The 25492-nt window shown below is 35.3% G+C and overlaps 3 protein-coding genes across 9 annotated transcripts in view; 2 read left to right on the top strand and 1 right to left on the bottom strand.

Annotated features, from left to right (window-relative positions):
- LOC106875267 (long-chain-fatty-acid--CoA ligase ACSBG2) overlaps window positions 1-17842 on the bottom strand; it is a 42491-nt gene extending 24649 nt beyond the window's left edge. The window contains exons 1-2 of one of the 7 annotated variants that reach the window (XM_052965691.1): window positions 17599-17842; window positions 10007-10088 (exon numbers count right to left, since the gene is read on the bottom strand). In XM_052965691.1, coding sequence (XP_052821651.1) covers window positions 10007-10083 — 77 coding nt within the window. In that variant the 5' untranslated portion in view covers window positions 10084-10088; window positions 17599-17842. Of the gene's footprint in view, window positions 1-10006; window positions 10089-10293; window positions 10319-14244; window positions 14383-14534; window positions 15127-15225; window positions 15341-17598 lie in introns of those variants that run through there. The other 6 variants (XM_014923352.2, XM_014923348.2, XM_014923353.2 and 3 more) reach the window with 6 other exon arrangements.
- A 2679-nt stretch (window positions 17843-20521) lies between these two features.
- LOC106875259 (SCAN domain-containing protein 3-like) lies at window positions 20522-21115 on the top strand. The gene has a single exon (XM_014923327.1). It carries the CDS (start codon window positions 20522-20524, stop codon window positions 21113-21115), a length of 594 nt encoding a protein of 197 aa, XP_014778813.1.
- A 185-nt stretch (window positions 21116-21300) lies between these two features.
- On the top strand, window positions 21301-21822 carry LOC106875260 (zinc finger BED domain-containing protein 5). The gene has a single exon (XM_014923328.1). The coding sequence runs from the start codon at window positions 21301-21303 to the stop codon at window positions 21820-21822; it is 522 nt and encodes a 173-aa protein (XP_014778814.1).
- Window positions 21823-25492: the final 3670 nt, after the last annotated feature.

The following is a 25492-nucleotide window of genomic DNA, read 5'->3' as shown; positions in this document are numbered from 1 at the left end:
AAAAAAAAAAAAAAAAAAAACAATTTCAGCCAATATGTCACATTTTCAATCTGTGATTATTTGAACCAATAATAGGTATTCTTTTGTGATAAGCACATGAACATGCCAACACTGCTATTTGGAGTTGGCTACCGCTCACCAAATTACCATCAAGACACATAGCTTTTTGACATCCTCAGAGCTGCATCTAGGAAAATAGCCACTTATGTTTTCATTGTGGCCAATGAAAGATTTCCCAACCACTCTCAGTAGAGTTGAAGTCACCAGCAAAGTGCAAATGATTTCTTTGATGTAGTGCTGGATTCAAGCTAGTCCCAAGTAGTCACCTCCCCCAGAAGAGGTAACAACACTTTGGATCTACTCTTTACCACTACTCCTGAAATGGTTATCAGTATCACTACTGAGGAACCTTTAGGTGACTGATCATGCTTTGATCATTGCCAATCTCTCTCTTATGAACAGAAACAAGAAGAATCTCCAAACTGCTCACTTGGATTGGAACACAGCAGACTGGAAATGTTACAACATGCAAACTGGTTTGAATTTTACAATTCTGGAGATGTCAATACTGTACTTCAGAACATCCTCAGTTCAAGCTGGGCTGCATGTAAAGCATCAGTACTACTTTAATGCCTTAAAAATCCCAAAGTGTAATTTAGGAGACTGCAGTAGTTCAACTTGCCAGAAAAGGATGTTGTGATGAACAGGAATATAGACAATGTAGAACAGGACAGAAGACAACACAATAGATCATCCACTCATCTCAAGTGAGTGACAAAACAGGCAGTGCTTGAATTTAAACAACATGCAACAACCAGCCCTGATAGTAAAGTGTTCTGGAAATATGTAAGTTAGAAAGAGATCTCACTCTGATGATCCTAAAAAATTCACAGAATTTATTGTTGAATGCTATGCTGGCATTTTTACTGTTGAATATCCAAATTTACCATCAGCATTACCTCTAACATCAAACACTATAACATCTGTGGAATGCCACTTCAAGAATAAGTGCAACTACGATTCTCCTGATAATGATGGCATTACTTATCTGCTTATCAAACATAATATGCTCTTTTGCACCAGCTTTCATTCTTCTTCCAATTCTGCATTAATAACTGTGTCACTCCAGAACAGTGGAAAACTCCCAGTGTTATTCCCCTGTCCAGTCAGTCTTACTTACTGCATTGCCAAATTAATGGAGTTCTGTGTCAGAAAAACAAACTTCTAGAGCTCTCACAGACTTATTTGACCCTCACAATTTGGATTTATCCCCAACTCCAGCTGATGGTGGCTCATGAGTGGATGCTATCTATCTTGACTTTGCTAAAGCCTTCAATTCTGTGCCACACAAAATGACTCATTGCAAAACTCTCTGCAATGAGTGTGAAAGATGATCTCTATAACTGGTTGAAGTCCTTCATTCTCAGTCAAAAAGAGGCAGTCACAGTCCTAGTACATCATTCTTCACCCATGAGATGACATCTGGTGAACCACAGGGATCTGTTCTTAGACCCCTGTTTATAGTACATATTAATGGCATAGATGCCAAATTGAAAAATGTTAGTGTTGAAACATACAGATGACGTCAAGTACCTTGGGATAAAAAAAAAATGCTATATGCTATACTCCCTCAAAAATAATCTTGAGAAGTCTGTTATTATTGTCAATAGCAATCTGCATTGGACAAACTACATCTCTAAGATTGTCAAGAAGGTTGAGGGTGTCTTAGTAACACTCAGTAAGACCTTTGTCAGCTGCTCTCTAGCTATCTAAAACTGTATATGACTAAGGTACGTCCACAGAGTTTGCATCACCAGTCTGGAACCCCTATCTTGCTTGACATATCAATCTCCTGGAAACTACCCAGAAACATGCAACCAGACAAATACCCACAGTCAGGCATCTACAATACACTGAATGTCTTGCTTCCCTAGGCATGAAGACAAAGCTCTGATGTCTGGTAACTGACTAGGAAGACACCCACAAGATTATTCAAATTTCCAACAACCTTGCACACCTTTTTGAAATTCATGTCTAACACTTCTGGAAATGCTTACAAAATCAAAAACCCATGACTTTCAGAAATAATTTTTCTTGCTCAGAATTGCCAAAGCACGGAATGAATTACCTCCATCAGTTGTTAGCTGTCAAGACACTACATCCTTCAAAACTTCCATGCTTCCTGAAATTTGCCAACAGTAACCCCCATTTTTTCATTTTTCTGTAAAGACTTCTTCACTGTTCACTTCCTGTGCATATTCTATGTACTGTTCATGCAGATTTGATTACTTTTTCTCGTGAGTTGTAGTGGACCTGAACATTGTATACAATAAGTTCATTACTAGTTTTAGCATAAATATACTGTATCCCTGCATATTGTAAGAGGTGACTGAAAGGCTTGGCAACAAGAAGGGCATCTGGCTATAAGGGAATCATGATAAGTATGATTAAAGTCCATGGGACCTGCAAAGTTAACCTCACTTTAGCAAGGAAAATGGACTTGAATGTTGTTGCTAAGAACTAACCAACTGTATTAGAAAGAGAGACAAATCACTCGACTTGCTAATAATCTCTCTCAAATTACACCCTATCATATTTAAAAAAAGGATAAGTACACTGACAATGTAATCCCAGATATGAAGTAGCTCTAAGAAGAACGGATGGTCAAGAATGAAATGACTGACCACAGGCCTGCTTGATCAGAGCCGATTTGATGCTAAACAAGTAGACAAATGTATAATTGGTAACTTTTTGGCCCAAAATTATCTTACCTAAGCACATAATTCCACCTCTGGTTTTATTCAGCCCTTAAAGAGACTGTATACCAGTTTTATAGGTATCAGTGACCTTCATCCCAAAGACCCATGATTTTCCTCGGGAACACTATACAACAGTAGTTTCCAGTTGCTTTCTGTTGGTTTATTTACAATTTATACTGCAGGTTGCCTGCTCTCCCTGAGCTTACTCTTGAGGCACAGGAACTGTTTAACCTTTAGGAAGGGGGACTAATTTACTTGATATCTGAGCATGACCATACGGTTCTTTATCCAGGTAAACCATTTCAAAGTCAACTAAATCAAACTAAAAAAAGAGCCTCTATTGACTTGCTAGAAATACCAGCCAATACACCATTTTAAAAATACACTATTGATTAGACAGATACATTATACCTTACAAAAAAGGGGAATTACATCTTTGATCAAAAGTCTTCTAACCCAACCCAACAACCACCACCTCAACTAAATTCAGAACATTTGGTGAAAAACAGAAAAAAAAAAACCCCCAATGCAGTGGCAGGAGCCAAACTCCTTTAAAGTTATAGTTTGATTGAATGAATAAAGTTGGTACAGTACTTTGAGTTCAATTTCTGCTGGAGACAAACTCAATTATACATTTTGCCTCTGTTTAGCAAAACAAAAATCAGTATTAGTATTACAAGTATTTTTCTTCATGTCTGTCCAAATATGAGGACCATGGCTAAAACTGCTAATTTGACAGGTGTTTCAGAAAGACATTGATCACAATGTCAAAAAGGACAATCAGAAATGGGTAACAATAAAATCATAATCCTTTTGCCAACCATATTTCTAACAATACACTATTATGTCTAAATAGTTATTTTTTTACATATCTAAATATGGGGTTAATAACCTGAAAGAATAAATCTTTATTTAACCTACATGTTTCAACTAATTTTCAAAATAATTTAGAGTGGTTTAATAAACATTTATTGTTGTTGTTGTTATTTACAGCAAGTCATCAGACAGACCAGAACTATGACATTCTGAACATAACCATATCATGAACTGGATTCCAGACAACATTATCTAAGTGTTAAGGTATTGGTGTACAAGAGGTAAACGGATGGGTAGATAGGTAGATAGACAGCTAGACAGACAGATAGATGGGTAGTCTGACAGATCAACAGGTAGATGGATAGATGGATAGATAGATATACAGATAGACAGGCACGTAGGATAGATGGAAAGAGATAGACAGATACACAGAGGAGACTGTAATGGGATATGTTATAGGCATTGGTTGCTAGTTGTTAGCAACTGTAATGGGTGTTGATGTTGCCGTTGCAGATGCGGAAGATAAAAGAACAGTGATCGAAGTTGTAAAGAAACCTTTATTTACCATTACTTAATATAATGCCATGCCTCGATGGGCAAGGTGTGTTATGTAAGTGGAAAAGTTTGTGAGGATAAAAGAGTTAATTTCTTCTTGAATAAGTGTGTACATTATATTTGACGGATATTTGTCATCTTTGTTGTTAGCATTTCAGATGATGTACTCTCCAGCCTAAATCAAGTGTCCTAGGGGAATTTTGAACCTGGGTTCTCATTACCAAGGTATTTTTCCGATATTATTATTATTATTATTCGGGTCACTGCCTGGAATCAAACTCGGAATTTTGGGGTTAGTAGGCCACGCTCTTAACCACTACAACATATGCCCATGGGCAATTATGGACTGAATTTTAGAGCTTATAAATCTAATATTTTTCTATCCTTCCTTAATACTGGTTCCCATATGCTGCTCATATCTGCACTAGGTCTGCTTAGGAGGTTATGCCCTAGCATATGTGCTGCCTCTTTCAGTTTTTGTTGATGAAGGATTATAGATCTGAAAGCACTCACATATGTTATACTTAACCCATTAACACAAGAACTAGCAACAAGGCTATACACAGACCACTGCTACCAGTAGGTTCCCTCTGTCTATCTGCATATCTATTTATCCATCTACCTGTCTGTCTGCTTATCTAACTATCCATCTGTTTGTGTCTACCTATCTGTCCATCTGTCCGCCTACCTCTCTATCTTCCTGTCAGCCCATCTACCTCTGTCTACCCGTCTGTCCGTCCATCCATCCAAAAACTGTTAAACTATGGAAATATCTGTATCACCCCAAGAGACATTGGGGACATTTTTGAAATATTCTTTGTATTTAAAAAAAAAAAAATTTTTTAATTCTGGGATTTTCATGGCACGTGAAAAGACATTCGAGCGAGATCGTTGCCAGTGCCGCTGGACTGGCTCCTGTGCAGGTGGCACATAAAATACACCATTTCGAGCATGGCCGTTGCCAGTTCTGCCTGACTGGCCTTCGTGCCGGTAGCACGTAAAAGCACCCACTACACTCTCGGAGTGGTTGGCGTTAGGAAGGGCATCCAGCTGTAGAAACTCTGCCAAATCAGATTGGAGCCTGGTGTAGCCACCTGGTTCACCAGTCCTTAGTCAAATCGTCCAACCCATGCTAGCATGGAAAGCGGATGTTAAACGATGATGATTTTCAAGGGCCTCCTCATTGTTCATGTAGCGTATTGAAACCTCACCCTTTCACACTACCTCAACTTCTTGTCATTTTACCACATTTTTCATCATTTTTTCTTCATTTTTCAATTGTCATCCATCATTTTTAGCTTTTGGGTTCCCCATTGCTAACTTCTCAATTATCATTTTCTTCTGCCAATTCATTCCTCCTACCACATCCATAAGTGCCTTAACTCATACCAACTTAGCGTTCCATTTCTCTCCGACACCCTCTCTCACAGTCCTACTAACGACATTGCCCTGTTGTCTCTCTCTGTACTAAATTATCTAATGTGTCCTTTTTATAAGATTGTGTTATTTCAGGAAGATTTGGTTGTTATTGTTAACAATGGAGAACCCCTTGTAATCTTTATTAGTACAGAATATCCAAATTTAGAATAACTGATCTGAGATCTCATTAGGTTAACTATCATAAAACTGCAACTTGCATTGAAGTAGCAGAACCGCTGCCACATGCAATCAGCAACACTATGATGACCATAGTTATAAGCAATAATATGGACTGAGAAAAATCTTTCAGCAAACAATTTCTTGTTCTCAGAATCCACCTTGTCAATCATCTGTACACTGCTACTACCTTAATCCTATGCACATAGTGCATCAGTACTTGTTTTGATTCATAGGTCGTACTCTGCCGATTGCAATCCCTTCTAGTTCAATGTATCAGATAGCTGATCAGTGCTTGAAACTTTCTAGTATTAAATTGCAAGATGTTTTTGGTAGGCAATACATATATTGCATGTGATTACATCAGTGGGGTTTGACATCATTGGTGGTTTTGGTTGCTACTGATATTTTCCTAATGTTAAATCTAGTGTTAGTAATGGGTTGTTCATATAACTGAAGGTATATCTGAGAGAGCTATTACAGACAGTAATGGTACCAAAACAGTCCTCTTCATTAGTCACAATATACTACACTAACCATTAACTATGATGTATCACACAAACAATTAACCAAATACCACACTAAGAATTACTCCCAGCATTCATTCTAGAAGGACCAAACTAAAGGTGGTGAGCTGGCAGAAATGTTAACACGCCGGGCGAAATACTTAGCAGTATTTCGTCTACTGTTACATTTTGAGTTCAAATTCCGCCAAGGTTGACTTTGTCTTTCATCCTTTCGGGGTCGATAAATTAAGTACCAGCTACGTACTGGGGTCGATGCAATCGACTTAATCCCTTTGTCTGTCCTTGTTTGTCCCCTTTATGTTTAGCCCCTTGTGGGCAATAAAGAAATAAACTGAAAAGGACATCCTGAAAATACTCAATCCTCTAATAAGGTATCCAATAAGTTAAGCTCTTATCCTGTGTATCCTTGTTGCAAAATAGTAGAGCCAAGAGCAAAGTATTAAATTGCAAGTTGTTTTTGTCAGCACTTTTATATTTCATTGGCACTCTTCAAACAGTACCTAGTATTAGACTAAATATCTTGCATCTATTAATGTCCCTGTACAGTCAGAGTTCAAATCCATAATGCAACAATTTTACCTTATGTCCCAATAAAGTCAAGTACCAGCTATATACTAATGTCAATTGAATTGACTACTGTTGCCAACAAATGTTTGGCCTTGTGTCAATGTTAAGAAACTGTCATTTTAGACATGTAACATCCAATTCATTCATATTGACAGAACTCCTTCACCTTTGCAACAAACACCTTACATGATAAGAAACATTGATTGTGTGCTATGTAATCTATTGTGCAGATTAAATGAACTTTCAAGTTCAATCACAAACTTTAAACCTTTTATCACTTTTACTAGCAATAGCAACTATTAACTTCAGTGATTATTCACCCCACACAACCACCACCATCATAATAAAAAGTTATTTAAATAGCGATTCAGATTGGCTATTTCTGGACACAGCATTGAAATAAACCTTATCCAGATTCCAATGAACAAGAAATTACTGTTTGTTAAATATTTAAACATATATTGACTTCAATTCTCTTTACAGTTTTATATATTAACAGTTATTTCAAGAGTCCTACTACTGCTTCCATTTTTTAACACTAGTTCTATGTATCTTATTTTTTCTACTAAAAGACAGGTTAAAAGCTACTGGCCTATGGATATACATGTAAGAGTTTATAGGTTAACTCTTGTAAATACTAAACTAAATTAATATTTGGCACCACTCATCTTTCACTTGAAATGTTGACATTAGTAACAACACCTAGCAATAAAATAATTCCTTCAGCAACTACTTTAAATGTTATAGTTTCCAACAGTATATGGTAAAAATGGAAACCCATAATTTAGAAAGAAAAGAATAGACAAAATATCATTGTTTTAAGATCCACTTTTCCATGCTTGCATGGATTAGATGAGAATTCATGGTGTCAGATTTTCTACAGCCTGATGCCCTTCCTATCACCCACTCTGTTTCTAAGTAAAGTAATATTTTCCAATGATCAAAGTTATTTTCAGAAGAGAAAAAACAAACAGTGGGGTTTGTATGGTAGTGATGCTCATTTACAACTACTGCATGAAGTCAAAACAAGGAAAATATCATCATCATCATTTAGCGTTCGTTGTCCATGCTGGCATGGGTTGGATGTTTTGACTGGGGCTGGAAGGCTGCACCAGACTCCATTCTGATTTGACATGGTTTCTATGGCTGGATGTTCTTCCTAATACCAACCACTCAGAGTGTAAAGGGTGCTTTAATGTGCCACCAGCATGGGTTCCATCTGCGTGACACCAGTATCTGCCATGACTGCAATTTTATTTGGCTTGATAGGTCTTCTCAATCATTGCCTCTGTGAGGCCCAAAGTTCAAAGATCATATTTCACCACCTTCCTGGGTCTACTTCTACCCCAAGTATTCTCTACAGAGATCAGCACTTCTTTACACAGCTGTCCTCATCCACATGCATCACATGATCATTCAAAACACAAAATGGATTTATTTCAATTTCTGTCTAATAAATCTACTTATACAGTTTAGTTGGCTCGAGACTGTAGAAGATACTTGTCCAAGGTACCATGCAGTGTGACTGAACCTGACACCATGTGGTTGGTAAACAAATTTGTTAACCATACAACCATTATCTTGAAAAGATCTTGCATCCAATTTGAGAAAGAAGTAAAAGCTATAAATAAATCAGCAAAAATGCTCATTTAGTTGTTTAGTGTTTATTACAAGGTATTTATTGATCCAGTTTATCTAGAATCGTTGTTGACAAGCCATGACCATTGTCTTATTCACATATGAGTTGTTGACAAGCCATGACCATTGTCTTATTCACATATGAGTTTTTCTAAGACTAGATTACCTACTATATCTTTCCTTTTTAAGACTGTATATGGCAAGAAGTTAGATTTGGCTGCTATTTCTAGCAGATCAAGTGATCAGAGGCATCCCACAATATTACATGAGAAATAGTATAAAACATTCACTGTTTTCCCTTATAACAAGTAGGCTAATAGCAATAACTGCAGCACAGACTAATATTGATTTTTCAGGCATTGACACAGAGGTTGGGGAGCTATTCAGTCTAATTGACAACTCATTACACGAGTGGAATATATTTTATTGACATTGAGAAGATGAAAGGCAAAGTCAAACTGGGGAGGATTTGAACTGAAAACAAAGATAACTAAGTATCTGAAAGCATTTTGTCCAACACCTCTTACAGAAGCAGTGCCAATAAAAGAGATGTTACATTGTTGCTTAATATGCAAGAAATAACAACCAAATCTCAAATCACATACTACCATCTTAAAAAAAGAAGTATACATAGCACATTTAGGACATTATCCTAATGTCTGAAAAATAAAATAAAATGAGATGGTTACAACAAGCATGTCTTGTATTACAAGTCTGCTCTATTATCGGAACAGTAAAAGTGAAATAAAGACAATCACATCAGTGTTAATGGTTACTCACTAGTGAAACTGTTTTAGCAGCTTATAGCCCTATGATAGAATCAGACCAAAATTAACATCTTCCCCAAATCAATAAAAATAAGCACTATTGGAGAAATCATGTGACAAAGGACTTTTCTCAAACAAAAAAAACTTTCCAAATTATGTTCCTGTGCCAAATCTGTAAGTGATTATGTCAGTAGAAAGTAAATTCCAAGAATTAATGAGCTTGAATGTTAACTGAATAAATCCTAGGCGATAAAGCTGATCAATATACTATTGGAAAGAACTCAAAAGTTTTCTCTTGCTAGCAAGTGACTGACCAGTACATATTTAACCAACCATGAAGGTAGTCATATGACTCACTACCTACAAGCCAATAATCAAATCAATGAGGGACTAACTTGAGATATATACAGAAACCTGAGAGAATAAATTCAGTAAACTTCATTTTAGACTAATCTGAATAACATCTCAGTTTTGACAGGGTATAGTTTAGTTCAATCAATGGAAGTATCTGTTCAGTGAATTGTAGTGTAAATAGATGAGTATTCCACAAATACCTGTACACTTAATGTAATCTTCATACATCTGACAAAGCTAGCCCTTTGAAGTTCAAGTACAATTCATCTAGCAGGTTTCAAAATAGTTCCAGCTACATAGTCTATGTTTGGTTTAACACAAACTGTAGTAGGAGAAAATTCTGGGTATCAAGACTGTAAAGCAAACTTCTTAAGCATTCATACAATATCATTGTAAAGGCTAGATAAAAGAATTTAAAGATACTTACACAGCTGGCTGTTTGGAATCCAGTTCCATTCCATTGTTATTGGTGTATTTAGTCACAATTACATCTGTATCACCCATTATAGCTGAAAAGAAAAAAGGTTGAGTGAAAAATTTTTTAAATTTCTAATTTATGAATCCATCAAGAGCCAGGGTGTGGAGAATACTTTGGTGATATTGAAGGATGAGTGTATAGATGAGGCTAACTTTAAATAGGTTCATTCACAACAAATTATTATAGGTGTCAACTTTAATACATATAGCATTATGTAGTTAAGACATCCCACTTACCTAGACAGGAACAGGCCAACAAGAGAGACTATGTAGTCACTTGTCTAGCTAGAAATAACCAAATTTGATCATATTCTATTGTCTTTGATGAAATATATGGAGTGTCTGATATGCAGAAGATAGGATGGTCACAGTTGGAACACCTTTCACTGAAAGTTTGCTTGATCAAGAATGACCTGGGGCTAAACAACAACTTAAATACTAACTTGTATATGGAGCTTGAGAATATTGGAATAAGGGAAACAGTTTTCTGTACTGGAGAGTGTTTACAATTTAAGTGGTCTGGGATATTGAAACAACCTTTGCCAGGAACACAGGACTCAGACTAGCTAAATGACATACTTCACAAACACCTGTTACATGCATGGAAGGAGTATAGTAATTCTTTTGAGCTTATGGTATTATTAATATCAATATATTCAGGACCAGTTTAAGGCCAGATGATACCCTGAGTACAGTCAAACAATGGTTTCCATTTTCTACTATTAGAGAGATACTGAATATGGAAATTTAATTTTCTTACAGACCAGCCATAAAGCCAAACACCACACACACAACTACAAGGAATATAACCAATTTCACACTAAATAACAGTAAGTGAAATAAGCGTGTTTTTTTTTTATACATATAACTGGGGAACTTGTAAAAAATACAAATTTTCTGTTTTATGGGGTCCTAGTTCAGGTGTCCAATAGTAAATTCAGCATGCCCGTTTTTACTCAAGTTAATCCTGAACATATACATATTTAAACCTGAGGGTATATTGCATTCAGAGTTTAGCAAATGAAGACAAAAAACAAGTGACTACTTGTCAGAGATGTTGAAAATATTAAATGGAAAACATTATGGACATCAAAGCATGTGAAGCCTTGTCTTAAAGCTATTTCTTGGCAAAACATGAAGGAACCTCGAGTAAGTTTTAACTTTTTCTATTAGATGACATTCATTATTGTTTTATCGTCTACTTTTCCTTGTTTGCATGGATCAAATGGAATTCGAAGTATATTTTCTACAGTTGGATACTCATGTCACCAACCTTCATAACAGCAGGTTTTCACAGATGATCTAATCACTTATGACAGTGACACTTGTTTACAACCGTTAACGTGATGTCAAGACAAAGAAACAAAAACACGGCAGACTTCTTTCAGTTTCCGTTCAAAAAGCCCACTCACAAGGCTTTAGTCGACCGGGAGCCATAGAAGATGTGACACAGTAGGACCAATACAAAACAATCGAACTTCTCGACCAGATAACCATAAGTGCACTCTATGCTGGCATTGGTTGGACGAGATTTATTGAGTATTCTATGGCTGGATGCTCTTCCCGTTGACCTTCACAGTACAGGGGGTCCATTGAGAAGAGAGGGAAAAGGAGGGAATAGAACCACATACTTAACAAAATTTTTAAGTATAGAAGATGACTGGTTTATTTTTTCTATTTTTACTTTCATCGGTTTTGAATATACGATTACCTGAAAGGCAACAATTTTAAAAGTAAAAACATTGGACATTGAAAGGTTGAGTGATAAAAGCCTTTAAAAGTGTACATTTTCAAATATTTTCTTACAAATATATAATTACTTCTTTAAAGTAAACCACAGGAACTGGCGAGAAGAAAGGTGTGAACATAAAGTAATCAGAGAAAAAGATGAGCAGAGTATGCCGCAGGTAAGAATGAACATCAAGATTTGTTTCGAAGTCAAATTTTATAGTACCATGTACTATTGTTCAACCTTGAATATTCTGGTGCAATTAGCAGAAGAAACCATATATTAAATTGGAATCTGTTAGAACAAGAAAACGCGTCGGGAATTTTTATTTATATAAAAAGGAAAAGGATTTTGTCCCATAGTTTACCGGAGATAAGTTGTATAGATAATTATTACAACGAAAGACACCAATTTCCGAAAGCTACAAAAATCAATATCATTCGAAAGAATTATTTCTTGCATAGGTATAAACCCTATGAAATAGGAGGGGGAGGAGAACCAAGACGATATATTTAGGATTTTCTCAAGGGCATTTGTGACGTTAGTGGAATGTCTCCAGAAATAATGCATGAAGAATTATTCACGTTACTAATGAAATAGTTTACACCTAAAGAACAATATTATAAACTCAAAAGACTATTCAAATAGCCACGAAGTGATTGTTATTAGGAATGAAACAAACAACTACTGCTGCTACTTTTATTTTGTTCATTGGCAACAAAAGATATTCGTGCGGAGGCTGGGGGTTTCCTCTTGTAAACCGGTAAAACTAGCAGCAACTCACAGTAATACTGTATCTATAATTACATATAAGGAAACGACAGCAAGTCATGATGAAAGAATTCTACTAGGAAACCCCTGATAACTTTCAAATGAGTGAAAACTACTGACCCGTTACATGTCAAAGGTGGAACTGGCAGGAATTGTTATTAAACAGGAATACAATTGAAGGAATGTCCAGTTATTACAAACATTTTAGTTAACAGAATAAGAGATTTCAACAGAATGCAATAACAAAAAAATAGTTTGCGAAAAGTAGCATGAAAAGAGAAACAAAAAGAAAAAAAACCCAAAATTCAGAAAAATGGATGTATTAAAAACCAAATCGAAATACTGAAGGCGTTCTTGGAATAGAGAATTCCAATAGTTTGTGCGTTCTTTAGTGCGCCAAAAACCATTATATATAGATACACACAGAGTATGTGTTAATAGTTATCACTAAATAATTCACAGCACCAGAATTTATGAAATAAAATGTTAAATTAATTTAGCCAGTATAATTGCAAATTAAGACAATAACGCGCGTGTGAGGCGAATTATTGTTTTGGTTTTGTCGAGTTATATCGAAGGAATGCCTATATATATATATATGTCTAGTTCAGAAAAAGAAGCACACTCTACAACATTAGAGCAGTAATATATTTAAAAGATCTGTTATGGCCGGTCAGCGAGTGACCATTGGTTTCGCACCTATAAAGCACTTAGCTGCATAGGCTACTCGTCAAACTCAAATGAATTTGAGTGACATGGCCTATGCAGCTAAGCTGCTTTATAAGAGCAAGACCAATGGTCACCTCTCTGACCGGCCATAACAAACAAACTGATAGATAGATAGGTAGGTAGATAGATAGGTAAGTAGATACACGCGCCCGCAGAGAGAGAACATGCAAATTAAAAATTGAAGAATATCTGAGTGGAAATTGAAATTTTGAAAGCCAAATAAAATTTTTCAGAATCCTAATTTTCATTGTTGATGCAGGAATAGTAAAAGAACGAAGAGAAACATCCTATGAATTATTGGGCGTCTAATTCAAAACTCCGAGTCTTGGTCATCTCTGACAACGAAGGCCGGTCAATGAAACGTGTACGATAGTCATGAAGCTAACAAGGACTTATTTAAATCTACTTATACGGATGTTGACTACTTCGCTTTAAACAAATTAGGAAATGTAATAAAAGAGTCCTTTAAAAAAGAAATATAAATGTAAAGGCAAAAGGCAGATTTAAGGATAGAATTCCGAGCATGTTAAGTCAATATAGAAAGTAGAGGACAGGACAAATATAATATACGAAAGAAGTAAAGCGGGAGAATAGATGAGGGTGATGAATTTTAAAGGATAGAGGATTGGTACAACTTTAAAGGGACAGTTTTAGAGGTGAATTCGAAGTTAGTTGTTTAAACCGAAGTTAGATTTGATTTAGCTGAACTATGACAGGAAACATTCCAACCATGAGCATCACATCATTATCGTACAATTATCTAGAACTACATTATCCAAGGTATCACATTTTTTCTTTTTTAAAAACACGTAATTTCATAGAAATATGGCTGGCATTTCTAGCAATTCGAACCACAACGTAAACGTTCCTTTGTTGACTAGAAATAGAAGCATTACAAGAGCGGGTAAATAATTTTAATTAGTTTAGCTAAATATAGAAAAAGAAGTCAAGAGGGTAACCTTCAGAAACACATGGCAATACAAAGCATCTTAGAAACGAATAGTTTCCATAAGGACAGTGAGGGTAAGTTATTCACGTTGCATACTTTACGATCGATCCTCCACAGTATCACGCCACACATTGTATATTTCATGTGTGTATGCTGTCAACACCACACATTGTGTGTGGGTGATGAAATATATATATGTGTGCGCGACTTCACTGAACCCTTCCCCAATCTTAAATATGGCAGTTATTAAATATATACAAGAAGCACTGAAGATTAAATAAAATAGACACGTTCACTTACCGTTAAATATTTAGAATAATGTATCGCAGAAGACCAGTGTTATGTATAAAATAAACATACACCCAAACACGAAGGTTAGGTAGGTACGTACTTAGAATATCCAAAGAGAGTAGTAACAGTATCCCCAAGGTAAATTTCGATTATTTTCTATAAATTGGTAGTTAATTGATTAAATAAATAAAGATATTGTGTGTATGAAAAAATATATATCTTAACGTTGGTTTTAATACACTATGTCGATACACAGAGCGGTATGAGTCAACTCAATGAAGCTGACGTATTTTTCATCTCATGTTTTTACTCATAACTGAGGTTCGTTGTTTCTAAATACACGATCGACCTCTGCCTTTCTATTCACATGTAAAATACTTTATGAATTCCTCTCTCTCCTTCAACGTAATGCTGAAGATGATAAAAATCATACATAAATAAATATTTAAATTAAATAAGAGGCGTGTAGGTAAAGGTTTAATTTTAATAATTTACTACTAAATACTACGGTGACTGCTACTGTTGCTGCTGATATTGCTTGAACTGCTGCTACTACTGCTCTCAACAGCAACAGCTGGATTTGAACTGCTTCAAATGACGTTGTTTCAAACAAGCATAAAACTCACTACTACTACCACTAAACATCACACGTAAGAAGGAAAGCCCCGAGAAGGACCATGTGAAGTTGTTGTATACATACCTCTCCCAAAGGTGAAAACAGATAATAAAGTAATATTTGTATTAGCTACAACCAGGACCGAAAAGCTTTCATCGACACACAAAGCTACAGTGACGAACAAGGAGGGTTCTTTGTTACTGGGACCTTATGAACATGTAAGAAGTAGGTGTTTACAAATCCAATATGAATGTGATTTCATGAATGAAAAGTGATTTTTATAATTAAAAAAAAAATTTTTGACACAAATGACAAAACGGTTGTTATATATTTATTTAAATAATCAATTTCATGGATTACACTGATTTGAATTGGATTTTCAATAAAATGCTCTCCGCACATCATGGCAGGGATCTTGTTAAATCTCTTCCAAACCCTAAGTATTTCAAATTTTAATCATAGTATTTTTTAAAAATATAGTTTTCTTTGTTGATGATGAAAACGTATTCATTCTGTTCCAGAAAGTTACATCAGCCGAGTTTTGAAATACAAGTAATTGAAAGAAATTTAAGATGATCTATCTCACGGCAGCTCTTACAGTCGGTGCTCAAATACCTTAACTTTCACATTTGTAATGTCAACAATACATTAGATTGATGACACGCATCATCTAAAGATAGAAAACTAAAGATAGTTTTCCTTGAAAATTGTGTTTGTTTGCAATATTTTTTGTGACAAATTCTTTGGTACATCTCCGTAGGTATCCTTCTGCATGTTGTGTATCTTGGTGAGTTTCATATTCACACTACAACTTAGGACGTGAATCTTTCAAACTCTTTTCGATTAACATTCGATACGTTTGGGTAGTCTTGCTTCCTATATTATGAATGTAATATCATAGTCCTGTTTCGTTTATTATGAATGTAAATCAAGAAATATTTGGTGGATCCAGTTTAATAACGAAAACGTCAGTCACCAAGTGATTGTAAAACATCCAATGTGAGTCAGACGCTGACGAACGCTTTATAGCAATGATTCGCAAACCTTTTTTTATGCTTCCCATACTTAGGAAATGCTTTAATTTTCGCGTCCCCTTACAAATGTGACTTCAACCATATGCAGTGCTATTGAAGTTCTTAGTGTGCTTTATAGAACGAAGCAATTTTAAAAAATGAATAAGTAATTTTATTTTGCAAAGCATTTTTGATAAAGGATCTACTTTCCCTCTTAGTCGCGCACCCACTGAAGTGTCATATCCCAGTGGATGCACCCCAGGAGGGGAACTTTTGCATTATAGTTTTAGTGTGGTTCACAAGAAAGGAAGGTTGTGTATGTAGACAATAACCGCAATAAAGTTTTAGTTTCTTATAATTTTATTAACCTGTATCCCCTATAAATGTAATATTTACAAATCTACATTCAATAAGTTAATGGATCTGTGTTCAATGAACATAACAATTCAGAATCTTCTGTATATAACTTGCTGGATAATGTAATGAAGATAGTGCAAGGAAATTAATCACTGCATCTTACTATAATGGGCATTACGTCCGTCTACCTGTCTGTTCCCTCTTCAGGGTCAAGCGGCTGAACCAATGGTCACGATGCTTTTCGGGATTACGAAGGAGGTAATAAAGGGAGGTTTTTTGCGAAAAAAAAGGTCAAAAAGCATGACTATTTAGTGAGTATTAAGTTTTGCATTAATAAATCACCTTCGATTTTTTTGTTAAAATTCCGGTGACGAGGATTAACTCTGGACTCCTCTCCTACCTGCATAGTTCGTGAATTTAGAGGGTTTAGATTTGAGATACTATCCCTTTATTTCCCATCATAGATGAGCAGATTTGCTCTCTTTGTTCCCTTTTCACGGCCAGGCAGCTGGACCAATGGTTACGATATTTTGGGGGATTACAAAGACGGTTGTCAGGAAGGTTTTTAGCATTAAAAAATCAGAAAGTATGGTTATTTCGTGAATATCGATTTTTGTATTTACCGACCACAAGTAACTCTCGATTTTCATTGTATAGTTCATGGCCCCATCGTAGATATGAAGGGAGTTGCGAGGACGGTTAATAGCAAAAATAAAATGGAAAAAGTGTGTTAGTATATAGTGTGTGTGATTATTTAGTGGTTATTGAAGTACGTCAGTCTCGAGCAGGATTCGAAACGGCTAATGCAAGCGGCTGTTGTTTACCTCTCAGTTTTGTCAATCAAAATAACCCATGGTACCAGAGTATCCAGACATTATTCGCATAGAATTGTGAGAGGTAAGTCTTACAGTTCTAATTTTAAGAGATGAGGAATTATTTACATTATTTGCATTATTTACATTCGATGCCATGTGCCCGTGGGCATATGGTGTAGTGGTTAAGAGCGCGGGCTACTAACCCCAATATTCCGAATTCGATTCCAAGCAGTGACCTGAAAAATAATAATAATAATAATATCGAAAAATACCTTAGGAATGAGAACCCAGGTTCGAAATTTCCCCAAGACACCTGAAGAAGGCTGGAAGGTATATGCCGAAGCGTGTTAACAACAAACAAGATAATGACAAATATCCGTCGAATGTAAATAATGTAGGTAAGTCTTAGTTTGATTTTTTGCAACCCTAAAGAATCCGCTCGCGCATTCACAACAAACAAAGCACAGGACCAGACTTTCGATCGTGTAGGTGTATTTTTACCCACTCCGATGTTTACACACGACCAGTTATACATTGCTATGACTAAGCAACGGACTCCAGTAATTTGAAACTTAGTGTCGACGAAACAGAAAATATCGTTTACAAAGAAATTTTACAATTATTGATATTACCGAAAGGAATATGAGTCATAATTTAAATAGGGAAATTTGTGAACTTTGAATGTATAAGAGTATAAACAAGCGTAAAATAGTGTAAACAACTAAAATAAAAGTATATCTAAATAACATTTTTTCTTATTACTTTTTATGTAGTGGTCGAAGGAAGCTCTGGCTTTCGTTAGGAGTGGTCGACATAACCATTTATGATACAGAGGCTATTTCAGTTTGGGAGTGAATCGTCACTTAGTTGCAAACACGTCATGTAACTGCAATAGAATGCTGTATCACCAACAATAATGTGATTTCTCTAAGACATCACCCAGTAATCTATCAAGTCCATTTACACATTTCTCAATACATACTGCTGTTAGACTTCTCTCCCTCATTTTATGCCTCCATCGTAGATGGGTACATTTTTCGTATAATTAATGGGTTACTAGATACTATAAGTAAAGGGTAGTGCTATATAGCTTAGTGGCTCTCTGGTTAGGTGGATTTTCCAGTTATTTCATAGCTATTAGAATCTTTAGCCAAACTGTTTGGCAGGAAAACTATATGTTGCACTACTCCCTGATGTTAATCTTCATCTTTCCAATGTCTCCATTACTTCCACTGCAGCACTGTTTCCTCTGTTGTTCTCTCTATTGCCATCCTCGCACAATAAATTTGCTCCATCCATCATGGATGGATGGGGGTGCAGGGCTCTCTTTACTTAGCAAACTGCAAAGCAACCCCAACACTACTGGCCTGAAAAGCTCTTTAGTCTTGCTGATGGCAAGGCAACATCTATAGTGCTGGTGCCATGCAAAAATGCACTCTGTAAAGTAGATCAATTGGACATAAAATGATGATGATATATAAGTATTCATATATATATATATATATATATATATATATATATATATATATATATATATATATATATACACTCTCTGAGTGGTTGGCGTTAGGAAGTGATGATGATATATAAGTATTCATATATATATATATATATATTCACTCTCTGAGTGGTTGGCGTTAGGAAGGGCATCCAGCTGTAGAAACTCTGCCAAATTTAGATTGGAGCCTGGTGTTGCCATCCGGTTTCACCAGTCCTCAGTCAAGTCGTCCAACCCATGCTAGCATGGAAAGCGGACATTAAACGATGATGATGATGATATATACACACACACATATACATCTACGTATAATCATTTACATTTTCACTTCAAAACTTAAAAGGACCATTTGAATTATCAATTGGTTAAGTCATATTAAGTTATGTTTTTTAAAAAGTACTTTCCCTTAACAGTTTGATTTGTAGTCTGCTCATTAGAATCTCAGTACCTTGTTTGTCAAATTAGGAAGAAAAAAATCAATAATGAAGACTAAACTTAGTAAAGAATTAAAACAAGTTACTGGTTAATAATGACACATAAGGGACTTTGTTTCTAACAAACTGTGAACTAAACTGTAAATTCAAACAAAGTACCTTTGTTGTGCTTTTTATATATTAAAGCAAAGATTCCTGATGGAAAAAATGTTTACATCAAAAATACATCTGACCCTTACAGCCACACTCAACCTAACTTAACATTAATTTACTTTATCTTTCACAAAACCTTCTGGTGGTCACTCCAGTGTCCTTAACTTCCATTTATCCAACCAGAATACTGAGCTACTTTTACTGTATAAAGTATATTATAAATTAATCTTTTTTATGTTGTTTACATTTTCAAATTTTTCTTGATATTTTGGAATTTTTGAGAGATATGAAATATATCATTTTGACAGTGGAATTGAAAAGGCTTCGGTTTTTTTTCTATCTGAGGGATTTTCGTCCCAGTATTCTACATGATATTATTCAGAGCATTACCTACATGTTTTCATTGTGGGAACTGAAGAAAACGTGACACATTATTGTGGCAAATAAAACTAGTAAATTTATTTTAAGAGAAACTTGACAAAGGATTGTTAATGATAAAGCAAACTAAATGGACACACCCAAAAAACAAAAGGACTGGAAATAGAAAAGTTGATATATATTTACTGTACATTCTACTACAGACTGCACTGTAATCATCCCAAGAATATGGACTGTGATCTTAAGAGACTTGATTTGTGGAAACACAAATAGCTAAGTATTTACAGCACAACATTTACATATCATTATATTTATTTGTAGAATGTCTTTTACAAAGAAAAGGAGATACAAGTCATATACAAGCTTCGGTTTCACTGTGCTTACTGTTGGTGGAGTAGAAAAACCACAGTGTGTTCTGTGCTCGGAGATATTGGCAGCTTCGCGCTGAAGCCCTGCAGGCTAAAGAGGCATTTGGAAACAAAACATCCCAGTGCAGTCAACAAAGACAAGGAATTTTTCAGAAACTAAGCTGACAAATTGGCCAAATCCAGGCTTGAGGATGCAAGAATGTGTATGCAGGACATTGTGGCAGGTCTGAAAGCCTCCCACGAGATTTCAAAGAAAATTGCTGCTGCAAAAAACCTCATAACATTGGAGAGCAGTTAGTTCTTCCTTACTGAAAAGATATAATCTTACTCGTGCTCAGCACATCTGAACTACAGAAGCTTAAACATGTTTCACCTTCCAACAATACCATCAGTCGATGAATCGCTGAGATGTCTGATAATATTTTGTCTCAGGTCATCTCAAATTGATGAAACCACTGACATGGCAGATTTAGCACGACTTTGTGTTTATGCAGGTTATGTGCACAAAAAGTGCCTGGAAGATGAATCCCTTTTTTGCAAAAGTCTCAACACCCGAACCACTGCAAATGATATATTTCAGAAAGTGGATCAATTGTTTAACATGCATGGCATAAACTGGGAGCATGCTGTTGGTGTGTGCACCGACAGTGCTCCAGCAATGCATGGTTGTCACTCTGGCTCTCAGACAATGGTGAAGGAGAAGCCTCCTGATGCAATTCGTACAGATTGTACACATCATCACCAAGCATTGATGGTTAAAACAATGCCTGACCAATTAAAGAATGTTTTGAATCATGTGGTCAAAGTGGTAAATTTTATCAAAACCAATTCTCTAAACTTGCGTCTTTTTGTTGACTTGTGCAAGGACAATGACTCTGGTTTTGAAATGCTTTTACTGTACTTGCATGTGAGGTGGTTATCCAAGAGGAGAGTACTGAAAAGAGTCTTCGTTCTATGAAAAGAGATACACAAATTTCTTCATGGTGCTAAAAAAGAACTGCACAGACAGTTCTCCAATACTTGGTTCCTTATAAGTTTCTCCTTTTTGGTCGACATTTTTGAATCAGTTGATTCTGTTAACTTAGCACAACAAGGAAAGGACATCACTGTTGTTCACTGTTATGAAAAAATGACTCATTTAAAATGAAGCTCCATTTGTGGCATTCTAAACTGGAATGTGAGAATTTTGCACCATTTCAGAACCTCAATACTTTCCTTGATGACGGCCTTCAAGTTGATGCTAACATCCTCAATATAATGAAACAGCATGTCTTAATTCTTCAAACTGAAATTCAAAGATACTTCCCCGACCTACAAAACTTCGAAAAAGTTCATCATTCCATCACCAATCCCTTTGCAATCTCTGTTGTTGACCTTCCCTCAGAAGATCACATCATTCAAGAACAGTTCATTGACTTGCTGAATGATGGCGGTACCAAAAACGCCTTCTGTAACATGTGTTGCAGTGAATTCTGTATTGAAATGATGCAGACATATCCAGATGTCACCAAATTGGCCCTCAAATTCATCATTCCATTCGCAACAACATATGAATGTGAGATGGCTTTTGCAACTTTATTCGCAATTAAAACAAAGGCTCATAATAAACTGCATGTTACACATGACATGAGAGTTGCATTATCAAAAACGCAGCCTAATTATTGAGGACATTTTACAGACCAAACAAGTTCACCCCTCTCACTGAAATTTTTTATTTTATCTTATAAAAAGTTATTTCATACAAGGTCATTTTGCTTTGTTCATCTCTGATTTTTAAATTTTGTGGTGGGGATAGGGGTCTGCGAAGCCTAAAAACAATGGGATGTGGTCCATAGGATGAAAATTTTGAAAAAGTTTGGGAACCAAGGGACTAGATCCTATTGTCAATTAAAATGATCCCAGAAAGATGAAAGACACTTTGGTAGGATTTAAACTCAGAATATAAAAGGGTATAAACTAGACATTCAAGGCAATTTCCATAGTAATTACTATATCATTTCTGCCATCAACATCTTCATCATGCTGCTGCTACTACTACTACTACTACTACTACTACTACTACTACTACTACTACTGCTGCTGCTGCTGCTGCTGTCTATGACTAATAATGATAGTAATTGGTCCAAATGTTATAAAATTCAGGATTGAATGTGACGTTGAAGAAAGTCAAGCTCCAATAAAATTCAGAAGGCATAATTCAATTTTTTATACAAAAATATATTTTACAATTTTTGAACAAATGCTGAACAAATTGTGTACAGAGGAATGTGTTGCTGTTGTGAAAATTAGTTAATTTAAAACATTTGCTGGAGGATGTGTGTAGCAAGACAAATTAATTTGATATCACTTGCTATATATTTTAACTGTGTAAGCTTATAATGCAATAAAAAGGTTGCGCAGCATTGAATACTCACACTGATAAAGCAGCATAGCAGGAATAAGATTAGGATACTAGAACTGTTAAAAAAAGCCTTATCTTGAAACTGGTTACAAGGAGTAGAATAACATTTCTGTAATTATACTGAAAGATCTGTTAAGGCTTTCTACTTTGCCAAGTTTCCAAATTTGTTATAATAACCAGAATAACATTTTTTTTCAGATATATTTGCGAGTGTTGTGAGTGCTGTCAAATCAGTCAAATCTTCATGTTGGTTATAAAAACTAGAATATTTCAGCACATAAGTAGTGATAATCGTTAGCATTGTTTAAACTACAACTCACCATGATGAAAAGGAAAATCCAAACAGTGTACTTCAAAGTGAATGCTATATAGTTTGTTCAATGTCTAGGCTCTGTATGTTTGTTTTGCATTGAGGTCTGTAGTTGGGATGTTTTTTGCTTTGGTGATTGGTGAGTCAATTAAACTAGTGGGATATATTTTTTTGTATGTATACTTATAAGAAAAAATCTTTTGCTATTTAAGCAACCGGTAATACATACATTTTTCAGTTTGAAAACAGCTATGTGAAGCTTGAAATTCATATTAAAGTAACTCACTGTAAACATTATTATTAAGATTAAAATAAAAATTATCCCCTCAAAAAAGCCATCTCTACTCATTCTTTCAAATATACATACATAGCCATGCTACATGGCAGTGAAACATGGGCTGTGACTGCTGAGGACATGCGTAAGCTCGCAAGGAATGAAGCCAGTATGCTCCGTTGGATGTGTAATGTCAGTGTGCATACCCGACAGAGTGTAAGTATCTTGAGAGAAAAGCTGAACATAAGAAGCATCAGTTGTGGTGTGCAAGAGAGACGATTGCGCTGGTATGGACATGTGGTGAGAATGGATGAGGATAGCTGCGTGAAAAAGTGCCACACCCTAACAGTTGAGGGAACCCGTGGAAGAGGTAGGCCCAGGAAGACCTGGTCTGAGGTGGTGAGGCAAGACCTCCGAACATTGGTGATGACTACTGACTGAGACCTTTGGAAATGTGCTGTGCATGAGAAGACCCGGCAAGCCAAGTGAGACCAAGTGAGATCGTTGCCAGTGCCCCTGGACTGGCTCTTGTGCGGGTGGCACATAAAAGACACCATTTTGAGCGTGGCCGTTGCCAGTACCGCCTGACTGGCCTTCGTGCGGGTGACACATAAAAGCACCCACTGCACTCTCTGAGTGGTTGGCGTTAGGAAGGGCATCCAGCTGTAGAAACTCTGCCAAATGAGATTGGAGCCTGGTGTTGCCATCCGGTTTCACCAGTCCTCAGTCAAATCGTCCAACCCATGCTAGCATGGAAAGTGGACGTTAAACGATGATGATGATGATATATACTAGACTACCCATGACACATTGGGTCACCGGGAAAGTCTGAGTTTCCCAGGAACAGAATTCTGTTTTGTTGGTTTTCTTTTTTTTTTTTCCAGGTATTCCGCATGCTTTCAATGAATATGACATGGAAATCACCTGTAAACAGCTCCTTTTCCCAGAAAAGGAAGGATTTGGCTGCGATTTCTTGAATGCCCTACTACCACATAGCAGGTATTTTGGGTCCTTTATCACAAATAGCTGTTACGTGGTAGCAGTGCTTGCTAGAAATAGCAGCCAAATCTTTGGAGGTGAGATATGTTGAATGCACTCAAAAAAAAAAAAAAAAACCTATGGAGAAAAAATATTTCATTCTGAGGTTACAAATTGGTCTTTTATGAAATATTTACTGTATTTTTTAAGTAATTTTCAATTTAAAATATTTTCTAAATATGCCAAAATAAATTTTTGTCATGGTATTCACTTGAAAATAATTTTAAAAGGCATTAAAATATTGTCTGTGACCTAAGTTATGGTATTTAGGATATTAATTCTGATTCTTTCATTCAAGAAATTTAGAATTGTGTAAATGTATGAATTTTCAACATACACACACACACACAGAAAAATCTACCTTTTATAGATAAGATATATACATAAACATAATTCTCTCTCTCTCTCTCTCTCTCTCTCTCTCTATATATATATATATATATATATATATATAATATAGGATAAATTCTTTATAAGAATTTATCAAGTAGTCAGCGTGAAAAAAAACCCAAATGAAAAAAAAAAAATGAAAAAAATTTCATAATGAAAAAAATTCATCATTTTTTCATAAATATATATAAATCACTCGAAGCGTGAGGCATTACTACACAGTTAATGCCCTTTATATAAATGATTTATATATATTTATGAAAAAGTGATGAATTTTTTTCATTATGAAATTTTTTATATATATATATATATACACACACATAATTCTATATACACACACACACACATATATATATATATATGCACACACATATATATCTAATTTAAATAATCTGAGAAAACGAATTTCCAAATCAATCAGGTACAACCCTTCAGCATTACATGCATCTGCATATCGTACCTTGGGGTCTTATTGATCTAGAAATATACAAAGTATCTAATAAAAGTCAATAATAATTCAGTTTTTGGGAATTAATAGATATATGGGTATTCTATTTCAGATAATACAAAAAAAACACAGACATTTTTATTCTAATGTATAATTTTATATCTTATATTTTGTATTTGACATTATATACTCGACATTATAAGGTTGATAGATATACTAATTCATATTTATAATGTATAATTTATAAGTTTTATTTCTTAATATTACAAAGTATAATTTTTATTTTTAATTTTTAATGTTTAATTTACTGCTTAACACTTATTTTTTAAAGGGATGTAAAATTAGATTAACAATACTTTGAAAGAGAACCTGAAGATGTGTTGGAATAATTGTAAATCTGATGATTGCATATATATATTTATATATGTGTATGTATATATATATATATATATATATATATATATATATATATAT

Source organism: Octopus bimaculoides, chromosome 2 (genome assembly GCF_001194135.2).
Source record: "Octopus bimaculoides isolate UCB-OBI-ISO-001 chromosome 2, ASM119413v2, whole genome shotgun sequence".
Classification (NCBI taxonomy): domain Eukaryota; kingdom Metazoa; phylum Mollusca; class Cephalopoda; order Octopoda; family Octopodidae; genus Octopus; species Octopus bimaculoides.
The sequence above is the reverse complement of the archived record's forward strand: the minus strand, read 5'-3'. Positions and strand labels throughout refer to the sequence as shown.